Source organism: Pogoniulus pusillus, chromosome 5, assembly GCF_015220805.1.
Source record: "Pogoniulus pusillus isolate bPogPus1 chromosome 5, bPogPus1.pri, whole genome shotgun sequence".
Classification (NCBI taxonomy): domain Eukaryota; kingdom Metazoa; phylum Chordata; class Aves; order Piciformes; family Lybiidae; genus Pogoniulus; species Pogoniulus pusillus.
In genome coordinates, this window is record NC_087268.1 from 38,408,624 (window position 1) to 38,424,860 (window position 16,237).

Here is a 16,237-nt window from a genome sequence, read left to right on the forward strand (position 1 = left end):
TGATTTGTCTTGGTTCTAATTTAAATTCCCAGAGACTCAAATAAACTTGATAGAACCAAATAACAATTTACAGAGTGCCCTTCCCTCTTCCCCCTTATCTCCCAAAAGAAAGGAATTAGATGTAGAGAGAGGCACAGGTAAGCATACCCAAATAAATGAATCTCACTCTATTTGGAAGTTGAAAAGTTTAACAATAAATTAGAAAGGTATCTGAGGTAGGGGAATTACAAAGGGATAGGGAAGGGAAAACAAATACAAAATGTGTAAATACAGCCCAATTTTGATGGCAATGGCTTTGTTCACCTCGTGGGTGATGGCCACTTGGTAAAACAAAGACAACCAAGAGCAGGATGGTGATGCTGGTAAGCAGGGAGGCAGAGAGAGAGTGAAACAGGAAGATCCCCTGCTTTTATGGATCTTTAGACAGGAAGGCAGAGTGAGCTAACCATCACCTGGTGGTGTTCAGACCCATCCCTGGTTACTCCCCCTGGAGGGTTAACCTTGTACATGAATGGCAGCCCATTCCAATGCCAGTCACTCTCTCAGGCAAGAACTTCCTCCTAACATCCAGCCTAGACCTCCCCCGGCACAACTTGAGACTGTGTCCCCTTGTTCTGTTGCTGGTTGTCTGGCAGAAGAGACCAACCCCCACCTGGCTACAATGTCCCTTCAGGTAGTTGTAGACAACAATGAGGTCCCCCCTGAGCCTCCTCTTCTCCAGGCTAAACACCCCCAGCTCCCTCAGCCTCTCCTCATAGGATTTGTGTTCCAGGCCCCTCACCAGCTTTGTCGCCCTTCTCTGGACACATTCCAGCACCTCAACATCTCTCTTGAATTGAGGAGCCCAGAACTGGACACAGGACTCAAGGTGTGGCCTGACCAGTGCTGAGTACAGGGACAGAATAACCTCCCTTGTCCTGCTGGCCAGAAATACTTTCTGGTGGCAGAAGGAAGGCTGCTCAGAAAAAGTACAAGTATAAGGAGATAGTGCTCTTGTAAAATTAATGAAAAAAGCGTATGAGGAAAGGGTTATAAAATGAAAAGAAGGAATTATGGCATTAAATGCACATTGTAGATGTTGGAAAAGGCAAGTCTTGCAGACAGACAGAAAAGTGGTTTTTATGCTTCCATATTTGTATGAAAATTGTTTACAGTGTGCTGGGAATTTGCTTAGCTAACCAGTATTTCAGTAAATCCTTGGACAGGTGAACTGCATGGAGTATGGAAAGGGAATTTTTGTGTGAATGGGTAGATGAGGAGAAAGGAAGCTGGCAGAAAATAAGGACATCTCACTGTGATGGCTCTCAGAGGAGCCTGAGGGATAGTCACAGCAAGCTTCAGGCGACAAATAGCTAAACGAACTGTAAGATTTACAACAAATCAGGTGCCCAGTAAGATACAGCTGAGCTGACTGCAGAGCGTTGGCCTTGGGCTCTTAACCTCAAGATTAGAATCAGAGGAGCACCTCAGCTTTCTTAAGAGACATACAACTTGTAGGAAGCCCTGCAGAAAATTGTTGTGAGGAAGACATTCCTGAACTGGTTACTTCTCTTTGGCCACACAACACATCGCATTGCTGCTAAATAAAAGATCAAACCGACAGGCTCATGAGATGAACTTTGAAAGTAACTCAACCTGTACAGGTGCCCATGTGCATGTTTACAGCAGTGGCATAGCAGAGCTGCATTATCAAGCAGTATTTAATATATCTATGCATTTTATAATTCAAACCTTGAGCATCTCCTATGTAACTGAAGTACACCATGAGTACTGTGTTCAGTTCTGGGCCCCCCAGTTTAGGAGGGACATTGAGATGCTTGAGTGTGTCCAGAGAAGGGCAACGAGGCTGGGGAGAGGCCTTGAGCACAGCCCTACGAGGAGAGGCTGAGGGAGCTGGGATTGGTTAGCCTGGAGAAGAGGAGGCTCAGGGGAGACCTTATTGCTGTCTACAACTACCTGAGGGGAGGTTGTGGCCAGGAGGAGGTTGCTCTCTTCTCTCAGGTGGCCAGCACCAGAACAAGAGGACACAGCCTCAGGCTGTGCCAGGGAAGATTTAGGCTTGAGGTGAGGAGAAAGTTCTTCCCTGAGAGAGTCATTGGACACTGGAATGGGCTGCCCGGGGAGGTGGTGGAGTCGTCGTCCCTGGAGCTGTTCAAGGCAGGATTGGACGTGGCACTTGGTGCCATGGTCTAGCCTTGAGCTCTGTGGTAAAGGGTTGGACTTGATGATCTGTGAGGTCTCTTCCAACCTTGGTGATAGTGTGATACTGTGATACTGTGAATATAAACAAGCAGGTTCCCTAATTTCTTCATTTGTGAGATTTACTGGATAAGAGCAAATGTGTTTTCTCTTTTCTCTCCTATCATCTTGTTTCCTTTCTATTTCCTTTCATGTATATGAGGTTTCTTTTTAGCTCTGTGAGAAGTGAAATTAGTAGCCAGGCCTTTTTTTTTCACTGTGGGAGCAAGATCCATCACTGAATTCTGCCTCCTGTGAAAGCTTGACTTCCCACAGCCTCTCCCCTTGATTTTCTATGTAAAGCAGAATGTATTTGTGTGACAGGAGACCACAGTCATAATGTGAGAGCTGATCTCAGAGGCAGCCAGAGCTATTACCTTGGAGGACTATGAATATTAACCAGCAGATCTTGTGTTGGATTTTGTGTTCTTTGAGGAGCCAGAGGACTGAGGTGATGATTTGAGTTGCCTTGCAAAGTGGACTGCTGAGCTTTGCACCCTTTTTTTTAGGCTATTTGCCTTCATTCCCAAATATGATCCTGCTGATACCCATTAAAGTTAAAGGGGATGGAACACAGGCATCATCCCAATTATAAGGCTCATCCTGGAAGGGTCTCAGTACTTCCTTGGAGATCAACAGCCTTTGGTTTATGTTAAAATAATTATCTCTCAGCACCTCAGGGAAAGATCATGTTTTTACAACTTCACAGACAAATTCAACACATAATGTATTCTTTTCAGATCTATGCTCATTAACTATCCTGCTTTTCCAGAAAGGAGCAGGAATATTCTGAGTGTATTCTGAAAGGACTTTTCCTTGCAGAAAGTATTCATAGTTGTAAAAGCTGAAATAGCCTTTTGGCCTTTCTAAGACATAGCTTTGGGTACTGAAGACTGGATGACCAGAAATAGCTCTCAGTAAACCATCAGGCCTGGAGATATATTTATAAACTTTTTTGTCCTTTCCAGAATTTCCACTTCTTACTGCTTAATTTAATCACTACTGAGTAACTTATGGTCTAAGTTGATCACCCTCTTCTGAACTTTATTTTGGCCACTCTGTTGTACAAAGCAGGGATGCCATCCAGAGGGACCTGGACAGGCTGGAGAGGTGGACACAAGCCAACCTCGTGACATTCAACAAGGCCAAGTGTAAGGTCCTGCACCTGGGTCGGTGCAATCCCAGGCACAATTACAGTCTGTCAATGGCTGGAGAGGAGCTCTGAGGAAAAGGACCTGGGGGTCTGGGATGATGAAAAGCTCAACATGAGCTGGCAGTGTGCATGTGCAGCCCAGACAGCAACTGTGTTCTGGGCTGCAGCAAGAGGAGTGTGGCCAGCAGGGCAAGGGAGGGGATTCTCCCCCTTTGCTCTGCTCTCATCAGACCCAGCCTGGAGTACTGTGTGCAGTTCTGGAGCCCCCAGCACAAGAAGGACACTGGACTGTTGGAGCAAGTCCAGAGGAGGGCCACAAAGATGATCAGAGGGCTGGAGCAGCTCTGCTATGAGGACAGGCTACAAGAGTTGGGGCTGTTCAGTCTGGAGAAGAGAAGGATTCGAGGAGACCTTATAGTGACCTTCCAGTATCTGGAGGGGGCTTACAGGAAGGCTGGGGAGGGACTATTTACAAGGTCTTGTAATGACAGGACAAGGGGTAATGGGTTTAAACTGGCAGAGGGGAGATTTAGTCTGGATGTTAGGAGGAAGTTCTTTACAGTGAGGGTGGTGAGACACTGGCACAGGTTGCCCAGGGAGGTTGTGGCTGCTTCCTCCCTGGAGGTGTTTAAGGCCAGGTTGTATGAGGCCTTGAGCAACCTGCTCTAGTGGGAGGTGTCCCTGCCTACGGTAGGGGGTTGGAGCTGGATGATCCTTGAGGTTCCTTCCAACCTAAACCATTCTATGATTCTATGAAAGCATAATTCTGACACAAAAGACATGCTAGCATTCTGTTGTGTTCCTGATTGGTTTTTTTTCTTTAAGTAATTTGAAAGAATAATTTTACCATGATAAATTGGAATGCAGCAGAAACTAACAAAGTGTAATTGCAAAATTCCAAGTAGAAAATATGATTTACTTTTAAACACTAATAAATGATACTTTTTTTTTTTTCAAATACCAACAAAAATCATTCCAACTTAATCTTCCTTTACTGTGTGAGTAGAACTCAGTCCTACAGTTTTAGTTTCCACGTACCACTTGTTAATTAAACACAGCTAAGTGCTTCAGTCTTATCTATTTATGTCATTCACAGGACATTACCAAAATCTATCTATCTAGCATTCAGAAAATCATTAAAACAATCTACCTGCTGGAATGAAAATGGTTCATGAGTCCAGCATTTGCTTGCTCATTACAGTCTTGATTTTCAAATAAGGTTATTTTTGTCTCATGTCTGTTCTCATCAGATCATTCCACAGAAGTTAATAGGTGAAAATGCAGCAGTGTACTTCAGGTTTTTAGCTGAAAGTTAATCAGATCTCTTTGTCTGGTTTGCATTTTTTAAGGGTTTTATAATTGTCAGAGAAATTAGATATGTAACAATGTACCTGCATCTCTGTGTCTAAATAATCAATCCATAGAAAGACACTTTTCTCATGAAGTATTTTGCCATATACACATTTCATCTGGTAAGGTTTAACTCCTGACCATTGTTTCAGAGTAAAGAATGAACTGCAGTGCTAACAGCACTGTTCTTGTTAAGGTCAGTCCGTGGCTTCTGAGGAGTTTAAATTGCTTTGTCATTCCTGCCTCTACATAGTATGTTCAAAATTCTGCCTGGAATAGACCAGTACTCAGTGACATTCTGAGGAAAAAGAGACTGGGGACTGGATACTTTGCCATTTTAATAAAGTGCATAATTCAGCCCTTCTTTCTGGCATTAGCTCTCCTCAGTTTTGTGCTAAAAGATTTCAAGGACTCAATAACAAGGCTGTGAAGATTCATTAAGACACAAGGGACTGATAAACAAAGTACAGAGGTGGCAAAGTGTTTAGGGTTGTTGTATGTGACAGAAAAGGGCATGCATTCATTTGGAGAGGCAATGAAGGGCTGAGATACAGGCAGCTCTTCTATTTAAGCCTTGTACTCTCCCCTTCCTCACTCCTACTGAGGAATCTAGATGGTCTCCAAACTTTCAATTTCCCTCATCCACTCGCAGGACTCGTTCACAAAAATTGGTTAAATGTTCTCATGGCAAGGGGAATTACATGCACATTAGCAGGAGGCTAAACAACCCCCATTCCTTCAGCCAGTCCTCATAAGACTTGGTTCTCTAGATCCTTCACCAGTTTCAGTGTCCTTCTTTGGACATTCCTCATGAAAGGGCATGTAGATTTTCCAGACTAGTAGTCAGCTAATTAGAAGAACGTGGCTTTCTTTAAAAGACAGGCAGCAATCAAGGGCTGCAAAAGGAATTAAGGCAATTCCAGGTCAATGACTCTGAAGAATTAAGGAAATGATGCCCACTTCTCATTCTAGACATATGATCAAAAGGGACAGCCTTTGACTACTTATGGCACCTGCCTAATGCTAGACCAGTTTCTTGAATGTTTAGCAGGCCTGTGTGCTATGTAGAACAATCTCACCAAGGGCCAGATTTTCAAAGCCCAAATGGAAGTACTTAGTGCCACTCTGAAAGAGAGAAGTGATCTCTAGAGGTTTCACAGTATCACAGTATCACAGTATCACCAAGGTTGGAAGAGACCTCACAGATCATCAAGTCCAACCCTTTACCACAGAGCTCAAGGCTAGACCATGGCACCAAGTGCCACGTCCAACCCTGCCTTGAACAGCTCCAGGGACGGCGACTCCACCACCTCCCCGGGCAGCACATTCCAGTGTCCGATGACTCTCTCAGTGAAGAACTTTCTCCTCACCTCCAGCCTAAATCTCCCCTGGCGCAGCCTGAGGCTGTGTCCTCTTGTTCTGGTGCTGGCCACCTGAGAGAAGAGAGCAACCTCCTCCTGGCCACAACCTCCCCTCAGGTAGTTGTAGACAGCAATAAGGTCTCCCCTGAGCCTCCTCTTCTCCAGGCTAACCAATCCCAGCTCCCTCAGCCTCTCCTCGTAGGGCTGTGCTCGAGGCCTCTCACCAGCCTCATCGCCCTTCTCTGGACACGCTCAAGCATCTCAACATCCCTTTTAAACTGGGGGGCCCAGAACTGAACACAGTACTCAAGGTGTGGTCTAACCAGTGCAGAGTACAGGGGCAGAATGACCTCCCTGCTCCTGCTGACCACACCATTCCTGATGCAGGCCAGGATGCCACTGGCTCTCTTGGCCACCTGGGCACACTGCTGGCTCATGTTCAGGCAGGTATCAGTCAGTACCCCCAGATCCCTCTCTGTCTGGCTGCTCTCCAGCCACTCCGACCCCAGCCTGTATCTCTGCATGGGGTTGTTGTGGCCAAAGTGCAGCACCCTGCACTTGGAGCTATTGAACCCCATCCCATTGGACTCTGCCCATCTGTCCAGGTGGTCAAGGTCCCACTGCAGACCCCTTCTGCCCTCCAACTCAGTCACATCTGCCCCCAGTTTTTTATAATTGCATCCTTTAAGATTCTGTAGGCATTAAGCAAAGTTTTCCAAAGACCTGATGAAATTCCCCACTGTTTTCCATAGGATTTAGTCAGCCTGCTTAAATTCTTTTGAATATTTTGTTAGGCACCTGCCAACAACTTGCAGTCTACCATTCCATCACTTTTTGTGGTTTTGTTGCATTCATTTTGGTAGAGCCACATCTCTTGAAGCCAAAGATGCATAAACAGAATGCTGTTGAACAAATAATATTTGTATTTGAGAGGCTACACAGCAAACTCTTCTGGGCCAAGAATATCCATATGGAATGCTTAAGCTTTGAAGAGGTTCTGCCCAAATATTTCCTCATTGTTTCTTAAAAGTTGCTCTGATGTATTGCATATTGTAGAGACTCTTCATATTTTCCCTAGAAGCTGTACATGGTTTAAATAACAATACAATACCTAACAAGCTGTTCATTCTGGAAGGCTGCATAAACTGTCAATTGTTGTGCTAGTTTGAAGCAGGCTGGAATGTTTTGGTGAGAAGGATTAGATCACAGGCTGTGAAAGAGAAACAGTGGTGATGTCTGCTTCACTCATAGGCTTGATGAGATGTATAAGAACAAGAGTATAAACATAGATAAGGTGTTCAGGCGTTCAGGCACGGTCTGGGCTTTGAGCTGCATTTCTCTCTAACCTCATCCTCCATCTCTCTGATTAATCCATTTTGCTTCCTAACCCCCCTGGCAGACCCTCCATTCTTCCTTGGGGCACAAGGCAACATATGGGGTGAGGTAGAGGGGTAGGAGAAGATGGAAGCGCAGTTGGGAGCCACTCCTGGGCACTCAGGTTTCTGGGAGGGGAGTTGTGTTTCTGTATTACCTTTTACCTTGTATATTTCTGTATATAACTGTATATACTGTAAATATCTGCTTGTATATTGTGCTAAGTTGTAACTATAAGCTTCATTCATATTTCCAGAGCTGGCTGAGTCTAGTCTGGGTGATTTACAGAAGTGTAGGGGTGCAGGTAACACCCAAACCATTACATTGTCATCCAACAAATTCCCAACTGAAACAGAAGCATTGGACTTTTTTTTTTTTTTACCTTGCCTGGAATTTCTGGTATGATGTAGAAGACTATTCCCATACGGTCCTGCAATAAAAGTTGCCAATAAAAGGGTTCTGTCGGCAGTGCTAAGCTAAAATTTCCTAATTTTCATACAACACTTAAGAAATTGTGTTAGAAAAATATATTATATGCACTTCCCCCTCCCATTGTCAACCAAGAATCTCTGACATTTATATCTCATTGTTAACTTCCAACCTTGTCTCACCTTTTATTGTGAACTCCCTCAAATGCTTGTCTCTCCTGCCAGCTCTCCAGTGGTCTGATACAAAAAACAATACACTGCATCGCCACAGTTTTTGCCTGTTGATAGCATTCAATTTTCTGTCAAATTCAAGTTGAAAACGCTTGCTTTGTGCAGTGCTTGTTTAGGTTTGTGCACTGCAAAAATGTGACTAGCCAAGTACATGAAAACCTTGACAGTGGATAACATTTTTCAAGACTTACAACTGCTGAGCTGTACCTCAGCTGCTATAAATTGGTTTAGATTCCCCTGAAATCACTCAGGTAGTGACAGGACTAGGGGGAATGGAGCGAACCTGGAGATGGGGAAATTCAGCCTGGAGGTGAGGAGAAAGTTCTTCAGCATGGGAGTGGTGAGAACCTGGAATGGGTTGCCCAGGGAGGTGATTGAGACCCCATCCCTGGAGGTGCTTAAGGCCAGGCTGGATGAGGCTGTGGCCAGCCTGCTCTAGGGTAGAGTGTCCCTGCCCTCGGCGTGTGGGTTGGAACTAGATGATGCTTGTGGTCCCTTCCAACCCTGACAGGTTCTATGATTCTAAATCAGCAGTGCTGTGCCAATACACCTAGGCTGTAGGACTGGTCCACAGTCATTAGCTGTCACCTAGCAAAGATATCATCCTGTGTTTCTTTGCTTTTAATCTTATGCCAAGGGTGTTTTTTTATTTCCCCATGGTAGAAAGCCTGGGTTTTTCAAACATACTGCTAAATAAATCCTGGCATTTATCATGTCTGCAGTACCTTTTCGAGGCAGCGGGTGGCACTTGCAGGACAACAATGTTCTGTGATTTACTTTCTTTTGCAACAGTTACAGAGCTTTATTGCTTTCTCCTTGTCATTTTGGATTAATGGGAGCTCTAGGATGTAGCATTCAGGTGGAGTTCACGCTGATAGGACTGAGTCATTTGGTCCGCCTGAAGTCTGTCTTGCCAGCAGCAGCGATGGGTGCCAGCACTTGCGGATGAGGCACTCGCCTGTCGGTTTCCTAATTCTGTGTCTGCAGACACATCTGTGTAAATAAACTCAAAGGAATATGGGATAGAAAGCATGAGCTTTATTCATGGTTTCTCAGGAGCACATGTTTTCCATCTAAAACCTTTTCATCCAGGAAACATTATCAGCAATTTGCTGACCCATCACAGCTGTTCCTTAAAGATTGAAGTAGCCTGCAGGAGTTCTGTTCAATGTTTTGTTGAAAACATATTTAACAGTAATCAGATGCTATTAGGTGATTTCAGGACAGTGTTGTGTGCTAGGGGGAAAAAAAAAAAAAAGCCTTAATAGCAGAAAGCCGTGTGACAGTGTTAATTCTGCTCTTGGTGCACTTGTAGGCTGCATAACAGAGTAAATAAATAAATAATGTCTAATAAAGATGCTCTGAGGGTGTCCTCGCAGTAAATGACAGTCCATAATAAAAAAACCCAGCAGGCTAAACCAATACACCCTAAACTAACCTCAGTAGAGTATACCACACTTATTTAAGTCCGCCTCATCTGACTGAGTAATGTCTTCTGTAGGTTAGCACTGCTTATAATTTCCTCTGCAGCATCCGAGGACTCGGCAGGTATCGCAAGTTTTAATTGCCAGCCTCCTTCTACACCAGCATGCAGCAGCCAGACATTATTAAGCAAAGTACAGATCACCACCTTCATTTTCTTTTTGTGCACTTCCACTGCATTTTCCTGGTGTGCTGTGCAGATTCTGAAAATGAAATGGGAAGCACTTTTGGTTTATTTTTATGACATAGAAATAAGGACACACAGTCAGCAGTGTTCGATTTTCTTTGGCATGCGTATTGATATTCTCCTGTACTCAGCACTGGTCAGGCCACACCTTGAGTCCTGTGTCCAGTTCTGGGCCCCTCAATTCAAGAGAGATGTTGAGGTGCTGGAACGTGTCCAGAGAAGGGTGACAAAGCTGGTGAAAGGTCTGGAATAGAAAGCCTGAGGAGAGGCTGAGGAAGCTGGGCATGTTTAGCCTGGAGAAGAGGAGGCTCAGGGGGGACCTCATTGCTGTCTACAACTACCTGAAGGGACATTGTAGCCAGGTGGAGGTTGGTCTCTTCTGCCAGGCAACCAGCAATAGAACAAGAGGACACAGTCTCAAGTTGTGCCAGGGAAGTCTAGGCTGGATGTTAGGAGGAAGTTGTTGGCAGAGAGAGTGATTGGCATTGGAATGGGCTGCCCAGGGAGGTGGTGGAGTCACCATCCCTGAAGGTGTTCAAGAAAAGCCTGGCTGAGGCACTTAGTGCCATGGTCTAGTTGACTGGCTAGGGCTGGGTGCTAGGTTGGACTGGATGATCTTGGAGGTCTCTTCCAACCTGTTTGATTCTATGATTCTATGATATACCTGTGTTGCTCTCTGACTGACTGCTGACTCCTTTAAACATGATAAATGCATCAGTCATGTATCTAAAAGTATTATCTTGTATCCCTTCTTCTGGATATATTAAATTTCAAATAAATTCACCAGGGTTCTGTGGCATTAGCAGGCAGCACACATTCTTTCTCCTGCTGTTTGGTGTAATTGCAGTTTTTCTAAAGCAATTATTTATAACAGGAAAATAAGCAGCTGAAACAAAACAGCTGGTTTTTTTTCCAACTTTAGTATTCCCAGAAGTTTGATGTTCCCAGCTGAAACCTGAAAAAAAGCTACTCCATAACTCCTTGCAAAAGGATAGATACCTCTGTGGTTTGCAGGTTTGTTTCTGGGGTCCTGATAAGGGGGAAAAATCAATTACTGTCACTGACACTGAAAAGAAGGAGATGTGAAAGAGTGGCCATTGCTTTCACTGTTGTCAGTTATATCTAAATCAATAATAAGGTACCATTCTGATAAATCCAGTGAACCTATGGTGAGGTACTGCAAATGAGTTAAAACCTATTCAAATGGATTTCATTATTTCAATTGCAATTAGCTCCTGGCAAAGCTGGCAGCTCATGGCTTGGACAGATTCACTCTGATATGGGTCAAGAACTGGCTGGAGGGTCAGGCCCAGAGAGTGGTGGTGAATGGTGCCACATCCAGTTGGCAGCTGTCACTAGTGGTGTTCCCCAAAGATCAGTGCTGGGCCAAATCCTGTTCAAGATCTTCATTGATGGTCTGGATGAGGGGATTGAGTCCAGCATCAGTAAGTTTGCAGATGATACCAAGCTAGGAGCAGCTGTGGATCTGTTGGAGGGTAGGAGAGCCCTGCAGAGGAACATAGACAGGCTGGCTGGGTGGGCAGAAGCCAATGGGATGAGATTTAACAAGGCCAAGTGCAGGGTTTTACACTTTGGCCACAACAACCCCAAGCAGCACTACAGGCTAGGGACAGAGTGGTTGGAGTGGTCTACTTTCATTTCACCTAGCTCTAGGGGCTAAAGTCATATATCTAAGCTTTGTTAGCTGGCTCTTCTTTTATAGTCTAGAGTATAATCCAGCCTTAGTGAAAATCCAAAGTGGAGGAGTATCAAGAATTAATATGAAGATATGGCTTGACCAGCCAGAGAAGCCTTTAATAAAAGGAATTGTATCCATGCTAGTCAACAAAGCTAGCTTATTCTTTCTATGCAGAGTTAGCTTGGGATTGGGATAGTGAGCCCAAAAGCTGCAAGATAAGGCTGGGATCTTAGCCATGTCGAAAGGAACATGCCCTGTGTGATCATTTTCATCTTTTCCACCATCCTTTTCCTGAAGAGAATACTCATGCTACAGATTGTGAAAAACAGCTTTATGATAGAGGATAAGTGTTTCATTTTACATGCACTCAGCATCATAATGTTCCATTGGTCCACCCTACAAACATGCTGCATTCAACAGCAATTTAAAAGTGCACTCTCTTTGTCTTACTTTTGTAGCTCCGTAAATCTGTTTTCAGCATTAGAGCAAGAAACCTTCTGGAAAAAGAGACAGCAATCAACAAAATTCTAAGGTAAGAGTCAGCAATGATTTGAGATTGTTTTACCTGAGTCCTCATAAACTTGTTTGTCGTGAATGTTATTGTATATCTAATAATTATCATAGTGTATCCCTTTAAAGGATGTCTGTAGCCTTCACTATAAATAATATACTCACAGATTGTTCTTCTATATCCTTGAGCAGCAATGAGAGCAGAATTCTCTTCAGCGTGTATTTGGAATCTGTGTCTTGCAAAAAGATCAAGTTTCAATTATTTTCACTTCTTCCTTCTAAAGTGACCAAAAAATGTCTCTTCACAAGCAATGTTATTTTGCTAAAGAATTCCTGCCTAGTTCATATGTACATATATATATATGCACATAAATGTTTGCAGGGGCTGCACACTGTACAGCATAGGCTACACCTGATCATAATCCAAGAGGGAATTATATGATGAAGAACATTTCAGAACTGTGGCTTCAGTGGAAGATTTGCTAAATGTGTTAATCATCTTCATTCATCCTGGAATTCTGTACTAAAATGAGTCCTCACCACCATGGTTGATTCTGTGATTCTATGAGTAAATAATGGCAAACCCAAGGCTCCAGTGCCCATTTCTAAAGGTATCCTACAGGCAACACTACGCTGCAGGTTTTTTTGCCACTGTGGGTATTACATTAGAATGCCTGTCGCTGACACAGAGTGCATTAGTCATGGCAATAATTTCTTGATCATTCTCTTTTTCATATTTACTTTCTCTCCAAAGCAGCTGCATCTCCAGATTATTGTGAATGAGTGGTCCCAGGAAAATGTGAACAGGAATAATTGATCTGTGAAGGACACCACTCTGTTTAGATTAAGCTTGGCGGTGTTTTATGAGAAGTGGTGCACTAGAAATTCAGTGTGATTATCTGAGCTGCAAAGTTGCCTAGTAATTAAGTGCAGGTGTCTACAGTAAGATAACAAATCCTGTTGTAGACTTTGGAAATTACAATTATGCAGTTCTGAAAACTTCATGGCACATGCCTTCTTTTTCAAAAGAACCCAGATTTACAACTCTGAAGTGTTTAAAGAGAGAACTATCTGGATCTCGAGTGGTAAGGATAACAAAGCATAGCTTTTAGTACAAGTTAATACATGGAAGATGAAGGAACTAACTCCCATCAAATGGAGAATGCCAGGGGGCTGTCAAAAGTAGCCACAGCCTTTTCAGCACAGCGTATTTGTCTCTGAAAAGGTAAAGTTTATTTGCTGTCACTTAGTAAAAAATTCTGATATATCCATATTGTTACACATATGACGTTTCATTGTTTCTCTGTTGACTTTGGTAGGTGCCACATCCAGCTGGCAGCTGTCACTAGTGGTGTCCCTCAGGGATCAGTGCTGGGCCCCATCCTCTTTAACATCTTCACTGATGATCTGGATGAGGGCCAGCAGTCATCAGCAAGTTTGCAGATGACACCAAGCTGAAGGCAGATGTGACTGAGTTGGAGGGCCGAAGGGCTCTGCAGCGGGACCTTGACCGCCTGGACAGATGGGCAGACTCCAAGGGGATGGCATTCAATAGCTCCAAGTGCAGGGTGCTGCACTTTGGCCACAACAACCCCATGCAGAGATAGAGGCAGGGGTTGGAGTGGCTGGAGAGCAGCTAAACAGAGAGGGATCTGGGGGTGCTGATTGATACCCGCCTGAACATGAGCCAGCAGTGTGCCCAGGTGGCCAAGAGAGCCAGTGGCATCCTGGCCTGCATCAGGAATGGTGTGGTCAGCAGGAGCAGGGAGGTCATTCTGCCCCTGTACTCTGCACTGGTTAGACCACACCTTGAGTACTGTGTTCAGTTCTGGGGCCCCCAGTTTAGGAGGGACATTGAGATGCTTGAGTGTGTCCAGAGAAGGGCGACGAGGCTGGTGAGAGGCTTTGAGCACAGCCCTACGAGGAGAGGCTGAGGGAGCTGGGATTGGTTAGCCTGGAGAAGAGGAGGCTCAGGGGAGACCTTATTGCTGTCTACAACTACCTGAGGGGAGGTTGTGGCCAGGGGGAGGTTGCTCTCTTCTCTCAGGTGGCCAGCACCAGAACGAGAGGACACAGCCTCAAGCTACACCAGGGGAGATTTAGGCTGGAGGTGAGGAGAAAGTTCTTCAATGAGAGAGTCATTGGACACTGGAATGGGCTGCCCGGGGAGGTGGTGGAGTCGCCGTCCCTGGAGCTGTTCAAGGCAGGATTGGACGTGGCACTTGGTGCCATGGTCTAGCCTTGAGCTCTGTGGTAAAGGGTTGGACTTGATGATCTATGAGGTCTCTTCCAACCCTGATGATACTGTGATACTGTGTGTGATGCTCTGAGTTACAGGGCTTCCAAAGTATCAAAAATGAGGCAGTGCATATAAATTCTAAACATGGATTTAGGAATCTAACTTAGGCAGAGATCATAGACAATACTAACAATCTTTCTGCAGCTGTTACAGCTGTATAGTAAAATCAATAAATAAGTCATCTCAATTGTTAGTGATTTAGTTGTGGCAATTAATGAGGCAGGAATTATAAAACATGTAGTTAATTTTATTTCTGGAAAGCCCTGCCCACAACTATATACTAATTAGTGAAATTTGGGTTCTAATTCAAGTGGGAAAATCTTCACAAGGATGCTTATGGGCAATTCGTTCATTTAGAAGAATCAGAACATTGGAAAAGTTTAGCCACAAAATGGCTTTGCCTCACTTACAAATAGGCAGTCTGGAGCCCTAGGGCAGGTCTGTGCTGCTCACTGCGGTGGAGTAGGAATTTCAAGATAGTCCCTGGCTCCTTTGTGGCAGCGTTGGAACTGCTTGGCCATTGAGAGGATTCCAGATCTTCCCAGGGTGCTGGGAAAGAGGCAGACGATATTCTGACCTGATCCTGGCTCCTCTTGGTACGGAGGTTTGCAGAGGTGCAGGCAGCATCTCTTGCAGATGTGCAGAGAGCACCACATCGATGGTGCTTCTTGCCACATCGTTTCCAGACGCTTAAGTTTCCAAGTAGTTTAAGCCCACAATATCAGGGCTAAGCTGGTCTGAAGCATGAGGCAGAGCAGAACACATTGTCCAAGAGCAGTGAGGCAGAGGCAATTCAGTGAGGCAGAGGCAGCCAGGCAGAAGCAGCACAACTGCTTGCAACTTAGCTTAATTTATATTACTTGCCCAAGTGTAATGGCTCTTTTGGCCACAGAGATTCACCAATCAAAATGGCACTTGCAAAACTGTCCATATTAGGTGAAACCAGGGCTTGTTCACCTTTATTGTGGCAAGAAAAACAAGTACCTAAACACCTGTGGTTACCTGTTTATCATTTTGGGAGGAGACATAATGGCCCAAGCCATTGTTTTCCCCATCAGCACAAGGGTGGGGTGAGCCAGGACATCTAACAGGCCTATTAGCCTTCCTGGACAGTTAGTCAGATAATCTATTGTTTGAGCATTAAGTATTCTCTTTTATTATGGACACTAAATGCTTATATAACTTGATATTCAAGTAACCTGTGTATAAGAACAGAAAAGGTTGATGTGAAAATCACTTTTTGGTGCCAAGAAAATAATGTGTAGTTGTTGAAAGCAGAACACAATAATTGATATTTACAGAGTAAAAGAAATGTGTTACTTTCTTTGCCACGGCAAGAAGCCTCTACACAGAAGTCAGACCCCAGATCTTTCCATTGTCTCTGCTGGTAAAAACTGGATTGTCATTTTAATGGCATTACATAGGATCTATTTTAATTTCTTTCTTGGTGTTGTTATGTTTTCTTTTTTCACTAGGAAACTGCCCAGGTATTCAGATGATATCTCTATTGTCTTCTCACAGCCTCCATAATATAATGCTTATAATCAATTTGTATTAAAATACTGATGATTTGTCTAAGATGAGCTGTATTTCATAAGACATACAGTAATTTTCTTAAGTGACATGGTGCTTCAGTTCAGGGCAGTGCAACCCAATGCCTTCTATAACAGATGTAGCACAATGGGGGTTTTAGCATGCTGGTATGATTGGCAGCCATGATGCTAAAATGGCAGCTGTACTTATAATATTCCTTTTTTGACTGCTGAGAAACTGAGTTTACTGATGATTAATGCATTGCTTGATGATTTTCACACTTAGTGAAGTCTTGAGGTACCATAAAATCTACAGAAAACTTAAAAAATACCAAAGATGGTCCTTGCTAAGACATGGAGGAAGTTTGTCAGATGACTGGTTATGTTGTAAAG

General features: G+C 44.0%; 1 protein-coding gene across 1 annotated transcript in view; it reads left to right on the forward strand.

The window, feature by feature from the left end:
• NALCN (sodium leak channel, non-selective) overlaps positions 1 to 16,237 on the forward strand; it is a 254,133-nt gene that overhangs the window by 189,123 nt on the left and 48,773 nt on the right. Inside the window, exon 18 of the mRNA XM_064143801.1 lies at positions 11,962 to 12,035. Coding sequence (XP_063999871.1) covers positions 11,962 to 12,035 — 74 coding nt within the window. The remainder of the gene's footprint in view (positions 1 to 11,961; positions 12,036 to 16,237) is intronic.